The sequence below is a fragment of the Schistocerca gregaria genome, chromosome X (assembly GCF_023897955.1).
Source record: "Schistocerca gregaria isolate iqSchGreg1 chromosome X, iqSchGreg1.2, whole genome shotgun sequence".
Classification (NCBI taxonomy): Eukaryota; Metazoa; Arthropoda; class Insecta; order Orthoptera; family Acrididae; genus Schistocerca; species Schistocerca gregaria.
The window spans coordinates 218,136,133-218,161,767 of NC_064931.1; the positions used below are offsets into that span (position 1 = coordinate 218,136,133).

General features: G+C 38.4%; 2 protein-coding genes across 6 annotated transcripts in view; one reads left to right on the plus strand and one right to left on the minus strand.

Annotated features, from left to right (window-relative positions):
* Window positions 1-14,644, minus strand: part of LOC126297484 (uncharacterized) — a 338,377-nt gene extending 323,733 nt beyond the window's left edge. The window contains exon 1 of the mRNA XM_049988365.1: window positions 14,464-14,644. Coding sequence (XP_049844322.1) covers window positions 14,464-14,644 — 181 coding nt within the window. The remainder of the gene's footprint in view (window positions 1-14,463) is intronic.
* Window positions 14,645-14,714: 70 nt separating this feature from the next.
* Window positions 14,715-25,635, plus strand: part of LOC126297483 (Hermansky-Pudlak syndrome 3 protein homolog) — a 163,594-nt gene continuing 152,673 nt past the window's right edge. The window contains exons 1-2 of one of the 5 annotated variants that reach the window (XM_049988359.1): window positions 14,715-14,812; window positions 25,179-25,400. In XM_049988359.1, the coding sequence (XP_049844316.1) occupies window positions 25,190-25,400 (211 nt within the window). In that variant the 5' untranslated portion in view covers window positions 14,715-14,812; window positions 25,179-25,189. Of the gene's footprint in view, window positions 14,813-14,968; window positions 15,159-25,178; window positions 25,401-25,635 lie in introns of those variants that run through there. The other 4 variants (XM_049988361.1, XM_049988362.1, XM_049988360.1 and 1 more) reach the window with 4 other exon arrangements.

Sequence of the window (25,635 nt, forward strand, 5' to 3'; positions counted from 1 at the left end):
AATTTATGGGAATTAGGCGACATCTGTGTGCAGATGTGGCGCCACCTCCCTCCAGCGACCTACCAACGCCTCACTGCTTCCATGCCATAGTGTATCGTCGCTGTTATTTGTGGCAAATGTGGATATACCAGTTATTAGGTAGGTGGTCATAATGTTCTGGCTGGTCAATATATAAAAAGTTCAGCTTGCTGAGCTTGTTTGAGACTGTTTTCTGGCACATTAAAGCCTCTAATGATGTCTCCAGCATTGGAAGACGAAACATTAGGCAGAGTTGTGTCTTTGACCACAACTTAATGACCATAAAAAATATGACAAATAAAGGTCCATTTCTCATGTTCTCTATTGCATCAACTTCTTTGACCATATCCACAATATTCAATTTAAAAAAAAAAAAAACTTGGCTTTATTGTTGCAAAAGATTCTCAGTCCTTCCTGGAGCATACCAAGAACTGGGCAAACTGTTCACCTCCATTTCCCCTTGCCTGATAACCATCTAAAGACATGGCCCAAGGTGGAAATACCATGGGATCATAAGCCTCTAAATTACAATCTCTCTTTCTCTGTGCTGAGACAGCCATGTTGGCATGAATACTGGTACAGGTGAGTTGGACCTGCAGATTGTCCACCCTAACGCCATTCGCTCCGATCAGAAGCTCTCTCCATGGGCACCACTCTACCATGGCAAAGGCTTACTGCCAGAATAGCCATTGCCCAGAGCCCTGGTGTTCCTGTGTTATCAGGAAGCTACAACTGTGAGGGTATGTGACAAATCCCTCCTCTCACAACAGACCGGCTACTGCATTTGATTTCTGATGCAAACATAAATAAAACGTGGAGGGGAACACAGTGTGTGATTGACAGATGATGCACCATGTCAGGTGTCCTCTCCCAAATGGCCTGGACTTTGTGAAACTTGGAGAAGTGGAGGTCAAACCCTAAAAGGGTACCATAAGTAATAAAGTCAAAAAGGTTGTGAAGTGACCTAAAACAATAGCAGAGTCATCAATGTAAAATGTTGATTAATATATGACTCCTTTTAGTTGATCTTACAACAAGACAGCATTCAGTTTCATGTTAAAACTTGATAAATCCTAAGCTCTAAATATCATAATTTCTCTGAAACTATTTGTCAGATTTTCAATAATGAAATGGTGTTGAATTCATTTCTCTTAGGACTACATTACTAGCATCAGAAATTACTATAGTTCCATTTGAAAACACAAAGCTGATACTGATAACTTTGTAATTAACATAGCTATAACAAGATCCTATACATTGTTTACTGACTTTTCCGTAATTAATCTGGGTGAAAACTGACACCTTAAGCAGTTCCTGATATATTTGAGATGAACAGGTTAGCTGATACGCTCTGTACATGCAGGGTAATGGTAGAATTTTAAGTGTTTTGAATGGAGGCCTCCATGTGGTTTAGGGTCTCGTGTTTTCAACTGTTCTCGTTGTTCTGTTTTGGGCTGGAAATCATTTTCTGCTGATATGTTGAGAGTGTACTTGGTTTAGTCTATGGAACAGGTTTGAAACTACATCTACAGTACATGTGATTGTGTTTCCATAAGCTTTCAGTCACAATACTACTGGTGTCCAATATAGCTTGCTTCAGTGATAAGCTGTAGCACTTTATGAACATATGTACCTCAAGGGCCTGAAATGCTGTTTTCACCTCAGAATGTGGGATACTATTGGTGACCTTGACTTTCTGTCTCTTCCTCTCCTATATGAAGACTGGGCATTATCTACATCTATTCACACACAAGCCGTCTTTTGGTGTGTGGTGTAGGGTACTTTGTGCTTCAGTGTCACTTCCCCTTTTTCTGTTCCAGTTGCATCTGGTTCATGGGAAGGATTGCTAGTAAGCCTCTATGTGGGTTCACATCTCTCCAGTTTAATCTTCATTGTCCTTTCACAAGATATACATAGGAGGAAGGACTATACTGACTTTTCTAGGAATGTATAGTCTCACAACTCTAACAGAAGACCATACCCCAATGTAAAATGCCTCTCTTGCAGTGTCTGTCACAGCAGTTGGCTGAACATCTCCATGAAACTTTTGCACTTACTAAATGAACCTGTAACGAAATGTACTGCTCTTCTCTGGATTTTTCCTACTTCCTCTATCAGTCCTATCTGATAGTGATCCCAGGCTAACGAGCAATACTCAAGTACTGGTTGAACAACTGTTTTACAACCTGCTTCCTTTCTTGATGGATGACATTTCCTGAGGATTCTTCATATGAGTTGTCATTTGTATGACTATTTAGAGGAGGAACTACAGTACTCAGCTGTTTAAGGGAGTCTGGCATGGCAGAGAAACTCGCCAATCTGATAAAAATCTGTCTGAGCGAAACACATGCAAAGGTGAAGATGATAAATCGCGTAACTGAGAAATCTGAAATTGTGACGGGACTCAGGCAAGGAGATGGGTTGTCCCCTACCCTGTTCGACTTTGCCCTCGAGAAGATTGTACATGAGACCTTCCAAGAGAATGAAGGGATTGAAGTCAAAGGAAAGAGACTAGCATACTTAGCCTATGCCGATGACATCTTTTTACTTTCTAGGTCTGAAGAGGAGTTGGAGCAAATGACCAAAGCACTAAAGGAGGCTGCCAGATGGGAGACCAGTCCTACAAGAGAGTGCATGAATTCAAACACCTAGGGGCACTTTTCACTGAGAACTCATCATGTGAAGCAGAGATCAATGCCACAATACAAGCAGGAAACCGATCTTACCACAGCCTAACACAACTGCTTCAGTCCAGATACCTCTCCAGACAGATCAAGATTCGACTGTACAAAACCCTGATCCAGCCTGTTGTTCTATACGGCTGAGAGACATGGAGTATCCGGAAACAGGAATTCCATAAGCTCCTTGTTTTTGAGATAAAAGTGCTTCGGAAGATCTTTGGTCCAGTTCTGGATGCAGACACAGCAGAATGGAGGATCAGATACAACCAAGAGCTTGAGGAACTATACCAGCAGCCCAACATAGCAAGAACTGTCAAAGCCAAACAAATGCAGTGGGCCGGCCATGTGGCCCGGATGGAAGATCACAGATGGCCTCAGAAGCTCCTGGACTTCACATCTACAGGAGACACCCAGGGAGGCCTAAGAAGTGGTGAAAGGATGGCCTCCATGAAGACTTAAACCAAGCACCAATAGTTGTGGATGGATGGCGGATAGCAGCAATGAACAGAGTACAGTGGAGGAGGAAACTTGTAGTAGCGTGCTGTCCACTGGGCCTGATCACGTAGAAGAAGAGGAAGAAGTATTTCAACCTTTTCTGTGTTACCTTCTTTATCAGTGCGATTATGGTCACACAGTGTGTCTAGATAGATAGCTTCAATCCATTTACTTATTTAACAAAAGAATTAAACTTCTTAGGTTTTTCTGTCAAGTTGGTAGGCACAATTTTGCTTTCAAATTTATCGAACACTTCACACACAGCCCTCCTTACACTAATTTTGGCTTCATTTGGTTCTTGTTTGTATGTGAAGGCTTTGGCTACATTAAAATTTACAGTGAAGATGTCTTTGCTTTCGTAGCAGCTTTCTAACACAGTTGTCAAACCATGGTGGGTTTTTTCCATTCCACACAGTTTTTCTGACTCTTGAACTTGTCCACTAATGCTCAACATTGATAGTGCTGGAAATAAAATTCTTGTGTTGGCCTGTCACGTAATCTGAAATCTGTCTCTTTGCTTTTAACAAGCAGAAAGATCTACCTTTCTTTGAGTTCCTGTTTACTGCAGTATTCAGTGGTGCATCATAGAGGATTGCAGTTCACACGCCTGTGAGGAGCTGTAAAGGGAGAATGAACTATTTGGTTAATTGTCCCACATCTACATGTTGCCTGCCCTCTGCATCTCATGGTAGTGTACCCTAAATGTTTACATGTAAAGTACTGCACAGGGTTAAGTATTATAGGTCTAAGCTTTGCTGCAGATTTACTCGGGTAATGTTTGCACATTCAAATAAACTGTTGGTAGCGTGTGAATGAGATGTATGCTTCATGGATGTCCCATGAGCAGCTAGGAGAAGAGTCCCCCCCAGAAAGAGCCCCACTTGCCTGGGTAAGTATTATACAACTGAAGTGTAGCATGTTCCCAACGGTTCCCACTAATCATTGTTTTGTCTTAACAGCCCAATAACAGCTCATCTTCTGTTTGAAGTTACTTTTTTCAAAGGTTTGTAACATTCTTGTAATCCATGTGGTTAAGCCAAGATTTCCATTCCTGTGAGACAGAATATGCCACAGCTATGAGGTGGTCACTGAAGCAGGCACAGAGGTTAAAGTTACAAGGGACTGATGGCATTCATCAGTCTTCAGCTAAGGAATCCTGTGTGGCTTATCACATGCTATGGATGCAACGAATCCCAGTTTTTACTCTCTTCAACTCTGATCGGTTTAAAGCTGAATACTTTAAGCTAGTAGTATATTTTCAACAAAATAGTATTGTAGTAGTAAATAGAGGGTACCCTGTTTAAGTCTGTTGCATAATACTGTCCCTGCCAGTATATGAAACAATTCCAACACCAAAAAGAAAAAAAACCTGTAATTGGTCTTTACCTCTGTGTTACCTACATCTAAATACAAGCTCAGTATGATTTACACAGCGTAAATTACTTTTTATCTTGAGGTTACCCTGCATGTAAGATGTGGAGCTTACTCCTCCATCCCTTCTCACTCTGCAGCAGTCTGTATGCGGAGTGCATTTCCATTCATTTTCTTTGCACTGTATCATGGCCCAAGGAAAATAGCATGGATAAAACTTAGCTCATTATTTATCACATTAAGCCTTTCCACAAACAGTGTGAATTAAGTGCACAGAATCAGTTAAGTCTTTAGTAGCTTCTCCAATCTTTTTGCTTAACACAGCACTACATGAAATCTGTATCCAACAGTATTCTGAGGATTAATCATTAAAAATGAATCTGAGAAGAAAGTATATCAGGACTCACCTGCTAGAAGATGTGGGTGAGGAACACGGTTGAATGAACACTGCTGTTTTCTGCGCAGTGCTCCCATTGAGAGAATGGAAGACTCGAGTGTTTTCTTTGACGAATAGTAAACTACTCAAAGTTATATACGAGATACAAAAAATACTTAAATGAAATCAAGTAACTGCTGTACAAAGGAATGCAATGGCATGTTATTAAGCAGTTGTTACTTCCAGGTTGTGGCATTCATGAATACTGTCTCATTGGCACAGAAACAATCCATTAAACAATCTACAGATTGCTGTAAACATTATGCCAGCGAAAGTCAGTACATGCAGCAAAAATGTTTAAATAGCAGCTTCTATACTTCCTTTAAGTTCAATTAAAGTATCATGCTATATGGTTCAATGGTAGACCACGTGCAAAAGCATTGGTTAACCTCTCCAACAAAAGATGGCACAAAGAAAACACAGCTAATTTAAATATTGTTTTATTTAAATTTATTCGACTCCATTTCCCAGGTTTCGTCACTTAGTACAGTTCTTCATACACAAATGAAGTACATAGATTATTTGTAACTCTACACAAAGTACTGACAGAACAAATAGCTAAAATATTTGATAAGTTCAGGTTTTACAATTTCTTTATGTAGTAGAGCACTGTAAGCGTGTACCTACTCCATATAATTTAATTACATGACATTTAGCTTTATATTACTGTAATTGTCATCTTAATTAGCAAAATTTGGAAAATAAAAACAAAAACAAGTTTATTGGATTTCCCATCACTGTTTAAAGCTTGAATTGCCACTGCTGTGACACTACAGTGGATTCCAAAAATGGTCTGTAATGCGGATTTGAACATATTAAACATGAATAAAGGAACTTCTAATTTTACAGGGTAGAGACAATGATTTACTTGCATTTTAGTACAGTGTAAGCCTACTTTATGATTCTATAAATTTTATAATTAGTCCTTTTCAGCTTGCTTAAAAAACATCAGTGTTAATGATAAATTTCAGATAGTTGCATTAGTCTTATCACATCAATTACAATCGAGCAATTGAAGTGTCATACTATAAGGTAGAAAATAGGAATTCTGTGACTGTCATCACAACAACAGTGACAGAAAAATTGTTTCAGAACCAGGATTCACAACTGGATTTCCTGCTTTCCATCGAAATTTGCCTTAATCATTAGGCCACCAAACATGCCTGACATACTCAAATTCCCTTCATCACTATATGTGGCTTCCCCAATCCCCACACACCAGTTTCTGAACTCAGAAAGCATCATTGCATGTAACAGTGGGAGACAGTATGTCTGATGGCACAGGACCTATCACATTATAAGTCCTGGCACACAGTTTCATTTCACTTTTGATGTGTATCAGCCAAACTGCTGTGATATGCGATGCAATTCAAGGAATTTTTTGTATCATGTTTATATATACCATGTGTCCCTCCTAACAGTGATCGGGTGCATTCTCTCTGATGTTTTGGCAGATCTCAGGAATTTCATTTTTGGTATTTGTAGCTGGAGTCAGCCCAAACAAACATTGCTCATCATGCCTTTCACGCTACCCCAGCATTGACAGGAGCTGTTGGTTTATTTCCCATTACAAACCAAATTATTTTTAAAAACAATTTTTACACACTTGTTCGGTAGTGCAGTCACAAATTAGTCAAGTGCAATATTTGCTTTATTGATATACATTAACAAGGACAGTAAACACAAAGCATAATTAGCACTGTAGCAGTGATTTAGCAGTGCTGCTGCATGGCTGTAGCAGTCAGTCCAGCCAGGGCAGTGTTGTAGTTGTTGGAATACTGGTAACTACTTGTTTTACTGTTTCTGTTAATACATATTGATAAAACCAATATTGAAATAGACTAATCTGTGGCTGTTCTATTAAATGGGCAGGTAACATTCCATTTTTTTAAAAATTGTCTAATGTGAAACAAACCGAGACTTTCCGTTGACAAACTGTCACATGAAAGACTCGATAGGCAGTATTTGTTTGGCCTGATTCCAGCTACACACAGCACAAACGAAAATACAAATAACCGCTGAAACAGCTGAGTATAAGGTATAATGTTCCTCATACTGGACTTACAGCCCCCCCCCCCAAAAAAAAAAAAAAATTAAATAAATAATAAAAGAAAAAAATCACCACTCTGTAGTAGTGGTATTCCCCTGACTAAACATGTGCAAAAGAATTCCAAAGTAAGGAGGAACAATCCACTGACAATAATTTGAGTACATACTGGTAGTGTGTTTCAATATTAAAGGATAAAGTTACAGCTCTTGGAAAGCAGGAAATCCAGGTCTGAGTCCTGGAAGTAATTTTCATGTGTCACTTTTGATGTGTTTTGCAGAGATCATCAATGCAGACATTATGTTTTACCCTTCACGCAACATGGTGCAGTGGTTAGGACGTAAGACTTCCATCTGAAAGGCTCTGAGTTCAACTTCTCATCTGACCATTTGCATTTAAGTTTTCCATGGTTTCCTTAAATCAGTTAGGACAAATACTGGAAGAGTTTTTCAAAAAGTACACACACAATTTTCTTTCTTGTTGTTCTCCAATCAAAATCTCATGCCCTGTTTCTAAAGACCTTGTCACTAATGGGGTGTTACACCCTACTCTTCCTTCCTCCAAGATATTCTATCAACTTTCCGTATAGCTCTTTGTCTTGATATTTACTAGCTTACTTTCCATTTGGACAACTATGTGACACTGAGCCATTAGATTTGATCAATAAATAACTCTTATAACAGATGCAGACTTCATTAGTCTGGCAGATAAACACACTCCTGATACTAATCAGTGTGATTTACATTTAGCTTGCAGCATCAAACTAAGTACTGACCTATCTTCCTGTGTCCCTAGGTTAACTGTTTCCAATGCGATAGTGAAGTGGAAATGTGAAGGGACACGTACAGCACAAAAGCATACATGCCAGCCTTGTCTGTTCACTGACGTAATGTGTAATAGGCAGACGTCACGTCTATCCAGACCATCACACAGGAATTCCAAACTGCTCCAGGATCCACTGCAAGTACTATGAGAGTTAGGCGGAAGGAGAGAAAACTTGGATTTCATGGTCAAGCACCTGCTCATAAGCCACACATCACGCCGGTATATGCCAAATGACGCCTCGCTTGGTGTAAGGAGAGTAAACATTGGACGACTGAACAGTGGATAAACGTTTTGTGGAGTGACGAATCACGGTACATGGTACACAATGGAAGAGTGGGGATATGGTGAATGCTCGGTGAACGTCATCTGCCAGCATGTGTAAGCGGCAATAGTAAAATTCGGAGGTGATGGTGTGGTTGTATTTTTCATGGAGGGGTCTTGCACCCATTGCCGTTTTGCATGGCACTATCACAGCACAGGCCTACATTGATGTTTCAAGCACCTTCTTGCCTCCCACTGTTGAAGAGTCATTCAGGGATGGCAATTGCACCTTTCAACACGATCGAGCACCTGATCATAATGCACAGCCTGTGGCGGAGTTGATACACGACTATAACAGTCCTGCGATGGACTACCCTGCGCAGAGTCCTGACCTGAATCCTATAGAACACCTTTGGGATGTTTTGGAGGGCCGACTTCGTGCCAGGCATCACCGACCAACATCAATACCTCTCTTCAATGCAGCACTCTGTGAACAATGGGCTGCCATTCCCCAAGACACTTTCCAGCACCTGATTGAACGTATGCCTGCGAAAGTAGAAGCGGTCATCAAGGCTAAGGGTGGGCCAACACCATACTGAATTCCAGTATTACCGATGGAGGGCACCACGAACTTGTAAGTCATTCTCAGCCACATGTCTGGACACTTTTGATCACATAGTGTATGCAACAACCAGTTTGGGAATGCACTGAAGCTATAATTTTACATTGTACAATTTTCCATACATTTTAAATTATACTTTATATGTCACACAGATTCTGGATACCACATTGTTATTGTTTTGGATACTGGTGTCTTGTCATATCATTATCATTATCATCATCATCATCATCATCATCATAATATCACTTCGCCACCACTTGCAGGGTCTCCTTAGAATACAACCTTCTCCAGCTTCTCTGGTTTTCTCGTCATCTTTCTGTTGCTACTAATTCGCCATGTCATAGTTTCATATAAGCAGGTGTGTGTGTGTGTGTGTGTGTGTGTGTGTGTGTGTGTGTGTGTGTGTGTGTGTGAGAGAGAGAGAGAGAGAGAGAGAGAGAGAGAGAGAGAGTTAGTTTTGCACCACCTACATGTTTGCAAATGTATGTGGGCTTACATTCAAGAGCAGCAGGGAATTGAAGAATACCATTTACTAAACTAAACAAATAGCTTTACTATTAACTAAAAAAAAACAATAACCAAAATAAAGGCAATCCGTTTGAAAGTGCACATTTTTGAACATCTATGAAATCAAAATAAGCTTGTGTGTAACATTCAAAAATGTTCTTTCACCAAACGCACTGTAACATTCTGGCTTCCAGTTCCACACTCTGATGTTGGCCCTCCTAAGGTCATCCATCATCCAGTGTATGAGAGGATGGAGGGGGACGGGGGGGGGGGGGGGTTGGAGGTGCAGTCCATCCCATTAGGTTGACTCCTGCCTCTTTTACAATTATCCTCAGGAATCAAAGAAATTCTACATTCGTAAGGAAGAAAACCAGATGCCATTAAGGGAAGTTTGCAGGTAAAAAAATCTGAATTTCTGACTTTACAAAACAAGTCCTATAACATTCTTCACTCTTATATGGACAAAATGGCATATAACTTACCTTTATGTGATGTTTACAAGTATTTCATTTTTAATTTTATTACTACATTCCTTGGGTATCTCCAAAACTACCTAATTTCGAATATACATCTCTTTATATGTAATTCTAAAGCCTAAAAGAGTGTAACTAAATCAAATCCTGGGCACAGACCTCAGAAAATTAATACAAACTCTTCGCACCACAACATCATCAGATACCAAGGCACTGAGTGTCAACTGACTGATACAACAATAGATGTGTTTCAGTAGTATTGTGGAATGGCAATCAGGAATAATGGAAATGATTTAGAAAATTGGACCTGAATCATGGTGTAAATTCCGGAAAGCTGAAGTTTCAGGAGTTTATTCTGAATACAAGAACACTATTCTTGAAGCTGTTATGGAAGCCATCAAACGAATTTATAGGAACCTAGCTCATCCAGACCACCTCCAAACGTGCCTACATGGGCGGACTCAGAATCCCACGAGTCTTTCAATCATATTGTATGGGCAAGAGTGCCCTAAAATGTGTTTGTAGGATTAAATACACTGAAATGGGGAGTTGGTGATACTGTATTAACAATTTATGATGGAAACATAGGGGAGAAAAAAGAATTCTTCCCCTAGTCATCATCAGCTCAGGCTGTCATACCGTAAAGAGGTTAAAATTATTAGATAAGTCTAAACATACTGAGGCACAGCATGCAGTGGAGTTCACTACCAAAGCAGCAAGGATGATGATGTAAACTATGCTGCTGGGTGCTTCTGAATCTTTATTTAAAAATATGAGTGAGTTCTTATCATTTTAAACTTTAAATATGATTTTCTCAAAATGCATGATTTATGCTTTATGTACCTATACATAAAAAAACTACTTGTGATAGCTACATGAAACTTTGTGATCTGTTTTATTGTAACATATTGTACCTACTGAAGTACAATGATGATAGTGATTTGAATAGGTATGAACCTAGCAGCTTCCATGTACAAATATTCACAATAAAAATGGCATCATTATATAGTAGTTCTGTATCTGATCTATTTTTCTGCTTCAGGAGATACAAATAACTTGAATTATATAGCTGTAAAAATTTTAGATTCTTATCTTCATTGGTTCGAGAGATAAAGGTACATACACTTGGGTTATTTAACATTGACCGCATAGGCAAGCTCTCCTTAACCCAGACTCCTCACCAGGTGTTCCCTTACTGATATTCTTCATGCACCATGATGCTGTGGGTTTTGAACTGTTGTTTGTAACGGATTCCTGGACGGGAAATTAATTGTCTGGAGGTGATTGTGATCAGTATGAGTTGACACTGCCCTCCTAGTTGCCTCCAAAATGGGAGCACCCATTTCTGTTAGTCTCCTTAGGGTGCCTACAAGCCATAATTCATAGTAAGCAGTCTGTGGTTGCTGTCGATATCAGACGACCCCTATGAGGCAGTTGTTCAGTATTCTACATCTCTCTGGCTGAATGTTCAAATGATACGGCTGTTGTGTATGCAAATTTGGTTGAAACTTTCCACTCTGACAACTCTTCTTGCTGTAAAGTGACCACGTGTGGATTCTGTAAGCTTCAAACAACTCTGCAAGGCACAATGACACACTGAACTGTGTACACAGTTTGCACTGTCCCATTTACAATTGGAGACACAGTGTGCTCTGCTGAATGCCATTGATTTATCTCTGTCACACAGATGGCTATACAGAGCCATTTCCTGTGGCTGAAGAAGTACTGAGAATATGGTTCACGATAAATAAAAAGAAACACAAAGCCTGTTACGTCATTAAGATTGTGCAAAACTATTTTGAGCAATTTATCTATCAGTTTGCATACAACTGGGTATGCACTGTTAAAGACAGAGTAATCAGACAGAACACGGATGTCAGTATGAGCAGTTTTACATGGAAGTTTTATCTGTAAAATTAAATCATCTTGTCTATTGAGTTTCTTATTGTAGGCTTCCGATTAGGTAGTTGTTTAAGGAACATGTATTAGAGCCTTTTATAAAATATTCCCATTCCATCTGGCCAACTGGTACACCAATCATATAGATTTTTTTAAAATAAAATCAAAAAGAAGAAAATAATAAAATCAAAAATTTGTTTTAAAAAAGATCATTTTATGGTATTAGAGATATGTTCTCTCTACTGAGTCTGGTAACTTTCGAAGGGTTTATAATATGAACAATTCAACTGTAACACACTAGTAGTGGGAGGAATGGGCAGTTGTTATTTCTATTATGGAATCATGTTTGCAATTTTTTGCTGAAGTTTACTGCTGAGTGCACTGTTATTGCCAGTTTTGTATTTTCTCTAAAAAGAATGTCCATTGATTGTCTCATTAAAAACAGGGAAAAATCAATTTTGGATTTCAGATACTTAAATTAAGTAAAGCTAAACAAACTTATTTACATGTCATATTAATGCTTTATTCACCTAAAAGACAAACCAGCATATACAAGAATATGGTGGAATTTGTGTGTAGAATACTGTACAATGTATCATGCAGTATGTTACAAATAAATATATTTATTACTTATAAGGTGAACATACTTGTCATTCACTTATTGAGAAAGGAAATGAAACAAATAACACAATGAAAAATACAAAAGATCTGGTTATTTTAATCTGAAGAACAAACATACTGAATCTTCAATATTTAATAAGCATACAGACACAGAAATAGGTGGTACAATTATAAGCAATAAGTATTAAAAAGGAAATTAAGCTGCTCATAAGCAACTACCATTATGAAGGAATACATTTCCTGCCAGGTCCTATACTGACAAGTGGATCAAAACAGTGTTTGTCTATGCGATATACAAATATTTCTGAAATCATGTGAAATACTACAGGAGAATTGAATTACCAAGATGAGAGGAGTATTACTTGAAGTACTGAGACATAAATGAACATATAAAAAACACAAAAGTCATAAAACATATCTGTAAACAAAAGAAACGATGTTAAAATTGGAAAGGAAACAAATAAATTAAATTAAAAGGATTTGACAGAAAAATAATAACCAAATTAATACTGCCAAGGTAGGATAATAAGGGGGAAAAACATTAAGATCCAGGTGGTATAGAGCAAAATAGTACGGAAGAAACCTGCTTGCATATACGTGCAGCCGAGTATTTTTGAAAGTGAAAACTTCCATGAAGTTAGTAGTATACTTGAAGAGTCTTCAACCCACAATGTGTTGAACATGAAATGTATACACAGCTGTGAATATGGACAACAATCAGCTGTATAATAGAATGGCGACAATGAAAATTTGTGCCAGACTGGAACTCAAACCCTAATTTCCCCTTATTGCAGGCAGTTGCCCTACCATTAGGCTATCCAAGCATATCTGTCCAAAGAAATAGTGCATTGTACTGCCTGGGGGTGGAGGGAGGGGGAGTTGGGGAGAACAAGCGAGCTCTGCAGTATCATTTTGTATTGAAAACATGTTTGTTCAAATGGCTCTGAGCACTATGGGACTTAACTGCTGAGGTCATAAGTCTCCTAGAACTTAGAACTACTTAAACCTAACTAACCTAAAGACAACACACATCCATGCTCGAGGCAGGATTCGAACCTGCGACCGTAGCAGTCACGCGGTTCCAGACTGTAGCGCCAAGAACCGCTTGACCACTCCGGTCGGCAACATGTTGGCCCAATGAAGTCACGGATGTCTAGGGTGCAATATTTGATTGGGAATGAGTGACAACATTAAAAATGCAGATAGAGCAGTTTATTCGTAGGCTTAATGTCAAGAGATGATGCCTATATAACATCAACAGTTAAAAAAATAAAAGCAGAGATGGGAGGGTGAACAACCTAATTTTGTAGCAGGAAAATAAAGTACTAGTTCAAATCCACAACTCCATGCAGAAAATTTTGCCAATCAGTCTGAAACAGATCAAACATTGATACCCTTGGGTGTGGGGGGGGGGGGGGCGGGAGTTCTGTAATACTCTAGATAATGTGTATACCAAGTAATGCCTTAACAGTCAGCAAGGATTTTGAATAAATGAACTACAGGATTCAAAGCTTTTTTTATGGGTAATGGAAACCTGGAACTAAGTACAGCAAAGTGAATGTCAAGTTTCTTTGTTAATTAAAAAGCTACAGGTTCACTAACACACCTAAAAATAAAATACAAAATGCTTTCCAGCAGAGGACTGCTTTAAAATCCAGTTACACATTGTTCCATTGTCAGATTTAAATGTGTTGTTCTACTGACAGCTAATGTCACATCTGCATACAAAGCTGAGCAAAGGTAAAGGAAGCGTCGTCAGTTGTACTACCCATGCAAAAAGAGGAGGGGAGGAAGGTACATAATGGGAGCTAAACACTCGAATTATTTACAGCTAATGGTTCTATTAAGAAACAGATAATACTTAGGAAACTCCAGAATGAGTTTTTATTCTACAACAAAGTGTACGCATATTTGAAAGTTTCTGAGAGATTAAAACATTTTCCCGGACCAGATTTGTCTCCTAGCCCGGCAAATAGACTTAATCTCCATCGAACACATCTTGCGAAACCTTTCCGCGAAATATGGCACTTGCACCATTACCCTAAACTATGGAACTGAGTTGATTGCTAGTGTTTACAATCATTCAAGTACAAACTTTATTTGCAGGGGAACAAAACCAGTCTGATCTATCGTTCTAAAAAGCATCGTATATTTGTGCATAAGCAAGCTCTGCAAGTTTTGATTAAAATATTATCACTGAAGCTTACCAAAAAGTTTAAAATCACATTCGAAATACAGCGAATACTCCCATGATCTGTCCAAGCGTTTACCGCAACGCACAATAATTACGATCCACTGTTCACTGAATTCATTTTCAGAGCAAAGGGCCATGTCCAACGAATCGTAGTTCAATTTCTGCTGAATACAGTCGCAATTGTTTCTGAACATATATATTTTTCACTTAAATTCCTAACACACTGCTGACGCACACACATCATTTTCATTGCATATCTTACAGTTGAAGTTGATATACCGCTAGAAGCAAAACAATTGACAAGACTCATTCTCTCTGTGATGTTCACATGCCGAGACTATCTCATAAGTGTCAACTTTCCTGTAAGTTGTATTTTTTCTTACTTTTGAAATAATATTAAAAAATAAAATAGAAATACAATTTTTGTTCACAACTTCCGTGCAGTGTATAAATTCCCTGCAGTATCCTGCAGTATCTAGTTAGATTTCTGTTTAGTAGTCAACATAGGAAATAGGAATGTCTTTACAGTGATTCTCTTAGGATAAGGTAAAGTAAACAGTAAATACAAATTGTTTGTTTTTCCCTAAATCCGCATGATATCGTTTGAATTGTTATTTATTGAGATGATAATATGTACATTGATTCTTAGTTTTGACATTGGCTACAAAGAACCTGAAATCAATAAAAATTGGGTGGCGAAACTTTAGTGTAAGCGGCCCAAAAGATACTTTATGAAGTATTGTCATCAATTTTCGGTATAGCAGAAGGAAACTCTAAAAACAGTTGTGTTGATGATCAAAATATCATACGATATGTGTGAAGTCCAGAAGAATACATATAACTCGTGAAAACTAACGCGTCCACCACTTTTTATTGTTGTGTTAGCAAGTAAAGTAAATCTATATGCATTTAACGGCACCAGTCATGACTGGACATACGTTATGAAGTTGTACCCAATTCGCCGTAAACACCTAGATCACCACGTTGAAAATTCGAATCTCCTTTCATCGTGTTTACCCCACGCTATTCGTACAATCGTATATGCGTCAATTAACACTTCAGTGTAAATGGGACATTCGTTTGGCGTTCAAAATTTCAGTGAATGCTACGGTTATGTCGTTCACTTTCGTAGTCTTGTTAAACCTTGACGTTAAGTATACTGACATGTATAAACATTAAGCACATGATTTATAATCATTTGCTTGTATTCAGTTGGTAATTAGATACTTATTATCTTACATATTTCCAAAGTTGTTTCTTAAATTTGTAACTTGGATTCAATCATTCAGTCTAGCCATGAAGACTCTTTAAAGGTTGCACAAGACGTTGTAGACTTTTACAGCCCCCATTCAAGTTTTACATGCCTATATTTTCTGGAAGATACCGTATGATGCGTGATGTATTGTTCATTCCCCTCATTACTGTTCCAATAGTAAGTCCTGGAATGGAAAATTGACTTTCTTCTTTACACCATACAGGCCCTAATCTCTTACCATTCCCACATGTTATGTATGTGTAATATATTGTGGCTTCATTACAATGATCTCACAAGCAGTTTTGAATGCATACTCTCTAAAGGTACATGAGAACCTTTCATGAGAGTAAGTTGTTACCTCCTTGCAACAGCTTCCATATGATTTTTCCACTCATCTCCCAAACAGTCTTTTACTGATTATACAAATTAATATTATGCCAAGAGTGTCTCACACAGATTTCCTAATTTCAGTTTTAAGAATGAAAGTGTAAGAAAATGACACACTTGTGCTTTGTTTAAGAGTTGGTGTCATGTGTGGATTGCAGTCTGCATCCTTAGGAAGTATGTTACACATTTCCAGGATCCAGTTTTGCTCCCTTTTTCTTTAGAAAAAAAAAAAAAAATGTTTGTATTAAACTGTATACTTCTTATTCCTCATTCCTCGTTGTTTTGAATTCCAAATAAGACACTGATACAGCTTCATTGAATCCCTTATTCTTTTCATTATTGCAATGTGAAACATGACTTCTATTACTCTCATTACATTATTAAGTTTGTCGTATCATCAGTGTACCATTTTAGTGCAACATTTGTGATTTGCAATAAATGTCAACAATATTGTACTTAAAAAGGACATGACCAAATGTCTTTCCCAATCTGAGCTAGTGCTCCACTCAAATGATCCCCTCATTGATCGGATGGCAAACCCTACTCTTCCTTCCTTCTGTCTTTCAACTGTTATGTGAATATTTATTAGTCATTTGTATATTAGCAAATTCTGACTTAAAATGGCATGATAAAAGTATTCAGAAATATTTAAATCATATATGAAATACAGTGAATATACCCTCAGTAAATGAGTTAAGAGAGAACAAAATCATGCAGTCAAGAAAAAATATGGAGGAAACTTAGTGAAATGAAAATGGTCATGGACCTTAAGAGTATAAGTTCATACCTAGTTGATGATATCACCTGAGGCACCGAAATTCTTTTGTGCGTAATATGTTACAAGTCAAGTGGCACTGTGGTAAGATAGTGGACTCTTATTTGGGAAGAAACTGGTTTGTTCACCATTTACCCATCTGGATTTGGGTTTTGCTGGGACAGTTCCTTTAAAATGATGTCACTGATTGCCTTTCTCTGCCTGCCTTTTCTGAATCCAACCTCTGTCTCTAATGACATCATTATCAAGGGGACAGTAAACTGTGATCTTCCTTCCTATATACAAAATGTAATGTTCTTAGCCACATGAACAATATACCATTAATTCAGAGGTAACAATGTTAGGTCTGAAACTTCCTGACAGATTAAAACTTGGTACTCGACTGAGACTCGAACTTGGGACCTTTGCCTTTTGCAGGAAAGTGCTCTACCATCTGAGTTTTAATCTGTCAGGAAGTTTCATATCAGTGCACACTGTGCTGCAGAGTGAAAATCTCATTCTGGAGTGTTAGGTCTCTCTACAAGAAAGGCTACTCCACCAATATCAATAACTATGGGTCAGTCTCACTCCTTACCCAATTTTCCAAAGTTTTTGAGAAGATAAATGAACTCAAGAACTGCAGCCACCTGTGTAGTAATCCCAGTTTGAATTTCAAGAGGGCTGCTCTCTTGAGATACCTGTTTATAAAGTCAATGAGCACATAATAAATATTTTAAATGATAATCTATCACCAGGTGAGAGCCCTCGCTTATCAAAAGCATTTGGATGTATCACAGTTGAGCACATGCCTGATTTACTTTCTATTTTAGAAACATGATGCAAAAAATTACAGTAGGATACTCAGCGTAATAAACACAAGTTGTAGAACGACATGAAAAGTTTACTGTTACCAGTCGCTGTTTAATTTTTTTCCACAATGAATTTCAGAGATTTAAATCTCATCATCATGTGGGTTTATTTATATTAATATGACATGTGTTGTGTTACAACTTTCGGTTAACATGTGGCACTGCCTCCAGTGGTTACAGACACCTTTGTCTGTTGTAATATATAACATATAAACTGTGTTATTTTTTTAAGCAAAGATGGTGTCTAGAAATCACCATGAGTGCTCTTCAGGGTTTGATCCTCAGCCATTACTTTTCTTGCTCTGTGTTAATTATCTTCCATTTTATTTGAACAGCGGGCAGAATTAGTCTGTTTTGGGATAGATACAATATTATTATCGTGTGGAGCCTGGAAGTGCCAATGAAGAGAACGGTAAATAAGGTTTCTGTAATAGTTATTACCTTTTTTTCCACACATGGACCACATTAAACTTGGAAGAAGCTTGTCCAGTTCTGCACTGCCAAAATACGCTATCTCCTGCTAACATGGTGTGCCAACAAAAGTAAATAAACAAAGCAGGATGTTTGAAGTACTTGGTTGTGCATATTGATGAGAACCTAAAGAGGAAAATAACGTAGTAGACATGCTGAAACCTTTGGCTTCACGTACTTTTGCCGCAATTAACTACCAGTTTTGGGGACATAGAATTTGTTATGTTCACATATTATGCATGTTTTCATTCAGTAATGTACTACAGCACAATGTTGTAGGCAATAAGTTTCCATTTCACAAAAGAAAAAAAGCCTGATTAGAATTATGTATTGGGTTTACACATGTACATCTTGCAGACATCTCGTTATGCCACTGAGAATATTTTCCAGAGCCCCACAGTACATTTATTCACCACTGCTTCCCTGACAACACTTAACTGCTCTTTTAATGCACTACATCATAATAAGCATTTATGTACCATAACTTAAATGATTTCAGAAGCCTCTGTCAGCTGCCATCATAAAAAAAGTTAAAAACTTGTTGAACCTCTATTTATGTCTGTGAATCCAAATATCTGGATAAATTGTGGAATTAATGGCTAAGTGTGGAAAATTCTGTGGTGGAAGGTGCATAGCTTGGCACTATAATCTTTTCTCTTCCGTATTCCAATCAAGGATAAGTGTGGGAGAAATGACAGTAAACATACGTCCATTTAAGCTTCAATTTCTGTAATATTAATGTGACTGGCATTAAGCAAGAAGTATGTGAGAGGAAGTAATCAGTTTCTTGACTTATTTGGGATGTATTTTGAATTGTAAGAGTAATTCTTTCTGTGGTGCATGTTTTTCCACTAGATTTGTTTAGTACTTCTGTAGTGCTCTCAGGCTTTATAAAAAAAATCACCACAGGCTGTCATACAAGAAGCATTGTATCACTTGACTAACGTTTCATAGTGTTTAATACATAAGGAGCAGGGTTCAAAGTCCCATCTGGCCATTCTCATTTAGGATTCCTATGGTTTTTACTAAATCACTTTAAGCAAATCGTGGATTGGTTCCTTTGAAAATGGCAAGGCTAATATCCTTTGCCATTCTTTCTCAGTCAAAGTTGCATTTTAATGACCTTGTCCTCTGTGAACTATTAAAACATATTCTCTCTTCCTTCCAGCAGCATTGTGCACAGCCTCATGCCATTTCCCATGTTCCAAATGTCTCCATTATGTGTGTATACTTCTTCTTCTTTTGCTTCGCTTAGCTCCCACTGAACATCTGTGCAACTTAGATGCCCAGTGACTGATAAGCCAGTTGTCACTACAACATAAACTGAAGGAACGTGGCAGTCTGCTGCAAGAAAAGATACAAATTTTCAAGACAGTAAATTACTGTATAAAGGCACACATTGCTGTGTGAGGAGTCATCATTATTATTATTAATAATATTATTATTATTATTATTGCTATTATTATCATCATCAATATTACCACCATTCCCCCACCCAGATAGTCATGTGTACTAGCATGCCACTTTTGGGATTCAGGTAGGCCCGCCAGCCCTCTATTTATCTGCCCAGTGGGTTAACAATGACAGTTGGAGTGCGGTCCAACATGGATGTGGTTTTTAGGTGGTCTTTCACTGCTCACTAGGTGAATACTGGGTTTGTACTCACATCCAATATCAGTTACACAATTCACAGACATTTCCAAAATGTCCCCCCACTTTCACTTGGGGTAACAGTAGACACAGACAGATGGGGTGCACAAATTTCATCCTGGGGTAGAGGGGGGAAGGGGCAACAGGAGGGGAATCAGCCACCCTGTACAACTAACAAAAAAAATTCCTGATTGACATGCCAATCCCATTATTATTATTATTATTATTATTATTATTATTTCCAAGGTGGAAACACTGGTTTCAGTCAGATCACCGAATTTAAGTGCTGTTGGGCGAGGCTTGCACTTGGCTTGGTGACAATTCATGTTTGCCGAGCACTGTTGGCAAGCAGGGTGAGTGTAGCCCTTGTGAGGCCAATTGAGAAGCTACTTGCTTGAGATGTTGCGGCTCTGCTCATGAAAACCCACAACGACCAGGAGACCAGTGTGCTAACCACATGCTCTTCCATAACTGCATTTAGCGATTTTTATCGGCTGAGGATGACATGCAGTTGGTTAGTACTACTGGGCCTATCAAGGCCTGTTCAGATGGTTTGTTATTATAATTCACATTTGGGTCACGCAATGTCCAGAAAAGAGCATTCCATGATTTTCATTTAGCCTTTCTTTGTGTCTGTGTTACATTCATTCCTAACCAAGGGTGTATTTTCCTATCATCAAATCGAGTAGCTCTCATCTTCTTGGGTTTTTCTGCCTGGCCTACTTTCTAGTTATGAATTTTCTGCCTACAGATATTTCTGTATTGTCTTATCCCAGTTTTTCAAATCCTCTTTTACAGCAGCAATCCAATTTGTTGTTTTAATTTTAGCTGTTCTGCAAGTTTCATAGAACTCTTCAAGTTGTCTAGTTAATCTTCTTGGATCTGTTGTTTTAATATGACCTTAGAATCTTAGAGTGCATTATTTTATATTGAAAAAAAATTTGGCACATTTTCGAAAATAATAATTATTATAATTATAATTACTAATTAATAATATCCTTATATTACCCATCAAGCAGAGTTTGTATACTACATGTCACAAGATGTCTTTACAGGAAATTTTAGTCCTGTTGTCCTACATTTACATCTATGTACATAATCCACAAACCATCGTACAGTGTGTGGTGGAGCTTACCCTGTACCACCACTAGTCATTTCCTTTACTGTTCCACTTGCATATAGAGTGAGGGGAAAAACTGCTGTTCATATACCTCCACATGAGCTTCAATTTCTCATATCTTATCTTTGTGCTGTTTACACGAAAATATGTTATCAGCAGTAGAATAATCCTACAGTCAGCTTCAAATGCTGTTTCTCTAAATTTTCCCAATAGTCTTCCTCAAAAAGGACGTCACCTTCCCACAGGGGATTCCCGTTTGAGCTCCTGAACCATCTCTGTAACACTTGCATGTTGTTCAAACCTACCGGTAACAAATTTGGCAGCCTGCCTCTGAATTGCTTCAATGTCTTCGTTTAATCTGACCTGGTACAGATCCCAAACACTTGAGCAGTACCCAAGAGTAGTTTGCACTAATGTCATATATCCAGTCTCCTTTACAGATGAACCACACTTTCCAAAAGTCTTCCAATAAATTGAAGTTGACCATTCATCTTCCCTACCACAATCCTCACATGCTAGTTCCATTTCTTATGGCTATGCTGTATTAAGCCCAAATATTTCAATGACATGTCTGTGTTAATTACAACACTAACACTGAATCCGAATATTACAGGTTTGTATTTCCTACTCATCTGTAGTAACTTACATTTTTACACTTTTAGAGCTAGCTGCCAATCATCACACCAACTAGAAATTTGGTCTAAACCATCTTGTAACCTCCTACAGCTACTCAAATTCAACACCTTCCCATACACACTCAACTAAAAATTGCTGCCCACCCTACCCACCAGATCACTTATGTATAAAGAAATTAATGGTGGTCCTATCACAATTCCCTGGGGCACTCACCGACAACATCCTTGTCTCTGATGAACATTATCCGTTGAGGACAACATACTGGATTCTATTACTTAGGGAGTCTTCAGACCACTCACATATCTGGGAACATATTCCATATGCTTGTACCTTCATTAACAGCCTGCAGTTGGGCACAGTGTCAAATGCTTTTTGGAAATCTAGAAATCTGGGATCTGCCTGTTGCTCTTCAACTGTAGTTTGCAATATATTGTGTGAGAAAAGCTCAAGCTGAGTTTCTCATGAGCAATGCTTTCTAAAACAATGCTGACTTATGGACATAAGTTTCTCGGTCTCAAGAAAATTTATCGTATTTGAACCGATAACATTTTCAAGAATTCTCTAGCAAACTGATGTTATGGATATTGATCTGTAATTTTGCAGGTCCATTCTCTTACCCTTATATACAGGAGTCATGTGCAATTTTTTCCAGTCACTTGGGACTTTGTGGTGAGTTAGAAATTTGTAATAAATGCAAGCTAAGTGAGGGTCCAATGCTGTAGAGTGCTCTTTGTAAAACCTAGCTGGGATTCCAACTGGACCAGCAAGTTATTTGTTAGTAACTTCTCTATGCCAGGAATGCTTATTACTTTGTCATCCATATGGCACTTTGTACAAAGGTAAAATGACAATATTTTTGTATGAATCTTCTGTGTGAATAGTTTTTATGTGTAAAAAACTTAAGCTTTTGTTTTGCTGTCTTCGACTGCCACACCAGATTGGTCAACGAGTGACTGGGTGGAATACAAAGGATCAGAATTTACTTAGGTTCTCGGCCAGATTTTTGCTAAAATATGGAGATGACAGTTGTAAGTGTTGCACATAGATCTTTCCAGAGACACTTGAATCTCTACTAACCTTTGCCTGTCACCATTTGTGCCTTCTCTTTTAATCAGTGAAACAGCCTTTGCTTCCTCAGCATTTTCTAAATTTTGTTGTTAAACCATGGTGGATCTTTTCCATCTGTAATACTCTTACTAGACACGTATTTTTCCAAACCACGATTTGCAAACTGTTTATACTTTGCCCATAATTCTTCTGTTTCCATCTTACTGGAACTGAGTGATGTCAATTCGTTGTCTAAGTGAGATGCTAACAACTGCTTATCTGCTCTTTCTAGCAGAAGTAATCACCTAGCCTTCTTGATTGATTTATTAACTATCATACCCAGAGTCACTATGATGACATTATGACTACTAATTCCTGTCTCTATACTGACACTATCGATAACATCGAGCCTGTTCATAGTTACAAGGTCTTAAGATATCTCCATTGCATGTTGGCTGCCGAATTACCTGTTCAAGACAGTTTTCAGAAATTGTGTTGAAAAGTACTTTGCAGGACTGTCTGTCTCTACCCCGCTCCCCTCCCCCCTCCCACAAAGAATCCATAATAGATGTCCCGGTTTATATTTGCTCCAACTAATATTGCATGATCTAGGTATTTATGTGCTGCTGACCATAGACTTTCTTTGAATGACTCTAGAACTGTCACAGCAGAATTGAGTGCCCAATAAAAACATCCAACAATTAACTTGATTTCACCTTGACCTGTTATTCACAACCAGATAATTTCACTGTCACATTCAACTTTGACCTCAATAGAGACAATATTTTTGTCAGCTGCAATGAACACTCTCCCTCTCAGTGGATAACATATTTTTATCAACTGCAACAAGCACTCCCCCTCCAATGGCATCTAATCTATCTTTCCAAAATACATTCCATGACTCGCTAAATATCTCAAAACTTTCTACTTTGGGTCAACCAGCTCTTGGTCCCAAGAATAATTTGAGTGCCAGAACTTTCTCGGAGAGTAGTAAATTCAGCAACTTTTTTATGAGTTGTTAGTTGTCTTCACTCTGAATGTGGTCTGACTTCCCTATCTGCATATCAACTGGCGAATGTTTGTCAGTGTACTTCAAACTATCACCTAGCCTAAAAAATGTCCTTGTTCGGGTGGACGACAGTTCAATCCTGCGTCTGGCCATCCTGATTCAGGTTTTCGATGATTTCCGTAAATCACTCCAGGCAAATGCCGGGATGGTTCCTCTGAAAGGGCATGGCCGACTTCCTTCCCCATTCTTCCCTGATTCGACGAGACTGATGACCTCGCAGTTTGGTCTCTTCCCACAAACAACCAAACCCAACCCCAAAATGTCCTTGTGACTCCACAAGTACTCTACTACCTAAGAAGCTGCTTCCTTTGTGTAGTGAACCCATGACCTGTCAAGGAGAGTTGTACAAATCCCCACCCAATAAAACATGTCCAGAAATCTGTAGCCAAGACTCACAGAGTTGACAAAGCCTTTGGTACAGACCCTCCATTAAACTCCAAACCAAATGACCCCAATAGACTCTGTGAACAATTCTGAAAATTGTGAGCTCTGCTTGCACTCCGTGCGCAAGTTCATCAGCCTTCACCAGCTCTACCAGTCGCCTGTGTGAACTAAGGATGGTCCCACAACTCTTGCGACAGGCATCATTGGTGCTAATGTAACCACAACTTGCAGATGACTTCACCCTGCTCACTCGATAACAGAAGGAAGGGCTGTCTCCACATATCAGATGAGGCCCCCCTGCCCTGGCAGACTTTCTGAGTGCACACTGGCTTCTTTCCGCCCCTGAATACTATCTTCCTAAGGGCCACTATAATGTGCGTAACATTGGAACGCCACCTGTTCACTCACAGGACAAATAGGCAAGGCCAGATGACCAGCCTCCACATTGGCCCTCCTCCTTGAGCGACATGAGTGCAGTACCACTCACTATGCACCCTGCTGTGAGGGTGGATCCACCATGTTGAGTACACTACATACCTCAGCAGCACAGCTCATAGGCTTTTTAACAACACCAATGCATTTCAGTAATAGAGCTTAAAACTATATTTTAATTATACTTAGAAGTTTTAACAACATTTTGTAACAGAGACAAAATTAAGTAAAATAAATTACCATTTTGTCAACAGAAGCTGGAAAACAAGATTCCTAGAGTTGTAATTAGAGAATAACATGTAACTGACATATTAAATTTGTCTCCCCATGGCTGTAAATACATATTTAGTCAAAGATGTATTAACCTGAATCACAGTTAAAATACAGCAGACTGAGAAGTCACACACTGTGCTCGTGCTATAAAACCTGGATTTTGCACTGCACATTTGCCGATATTGTGTGTTTAGACTCAATAGTCCTTCAGTGTTGCACCCTTTATTCCATTTTCATGTTACAAAAAATAGTGGGAACAATAATTTACTATATATGTGTAATATTCCAGATTGTCAGTAAAACAGAGGGGTCTTTCGTATAGATATGTGTTCTAATAACCTTCTTTTAATTCTCTTCATTTCCTTGATGTCTTTTTTTCAGATTTTTGAAGAATGGTGCGAGTAATATCAGTTCATCATTTTGCAAATCAGGACATCCATAAATGTGAGGAACCATTGGCAGTAACTACTGCTCCACCTGATCGTTTGCTGTTGGCTCAGGCCCAGCATGCTGTTGAAGTTCGTGGCTTAGCTGAGGGTGGAGATGTTCTGTTCACTTTTCCTACTGTAGATGAAGTACGTCAGATGGTGTATTGCTGTAATGGTAAGAAAAGAGACTTTCATGTTTAAATCAATTTTCTTCAGTGGAATTACTCTGTGATGTCTGTAAATAAGTATGGAAAAGCTGCAGCTGAATACTAACAAATCTAAGAAAATTCTATTTGTTCCTTCAGATATTTAACTACTCATTCACTGTATTTAATAGATCCCATTTTGAAGAAGGAACTTCAGCCATGTGAAACTATTCGTGCTATTTTTCACCAAAGATAAGCACTTGT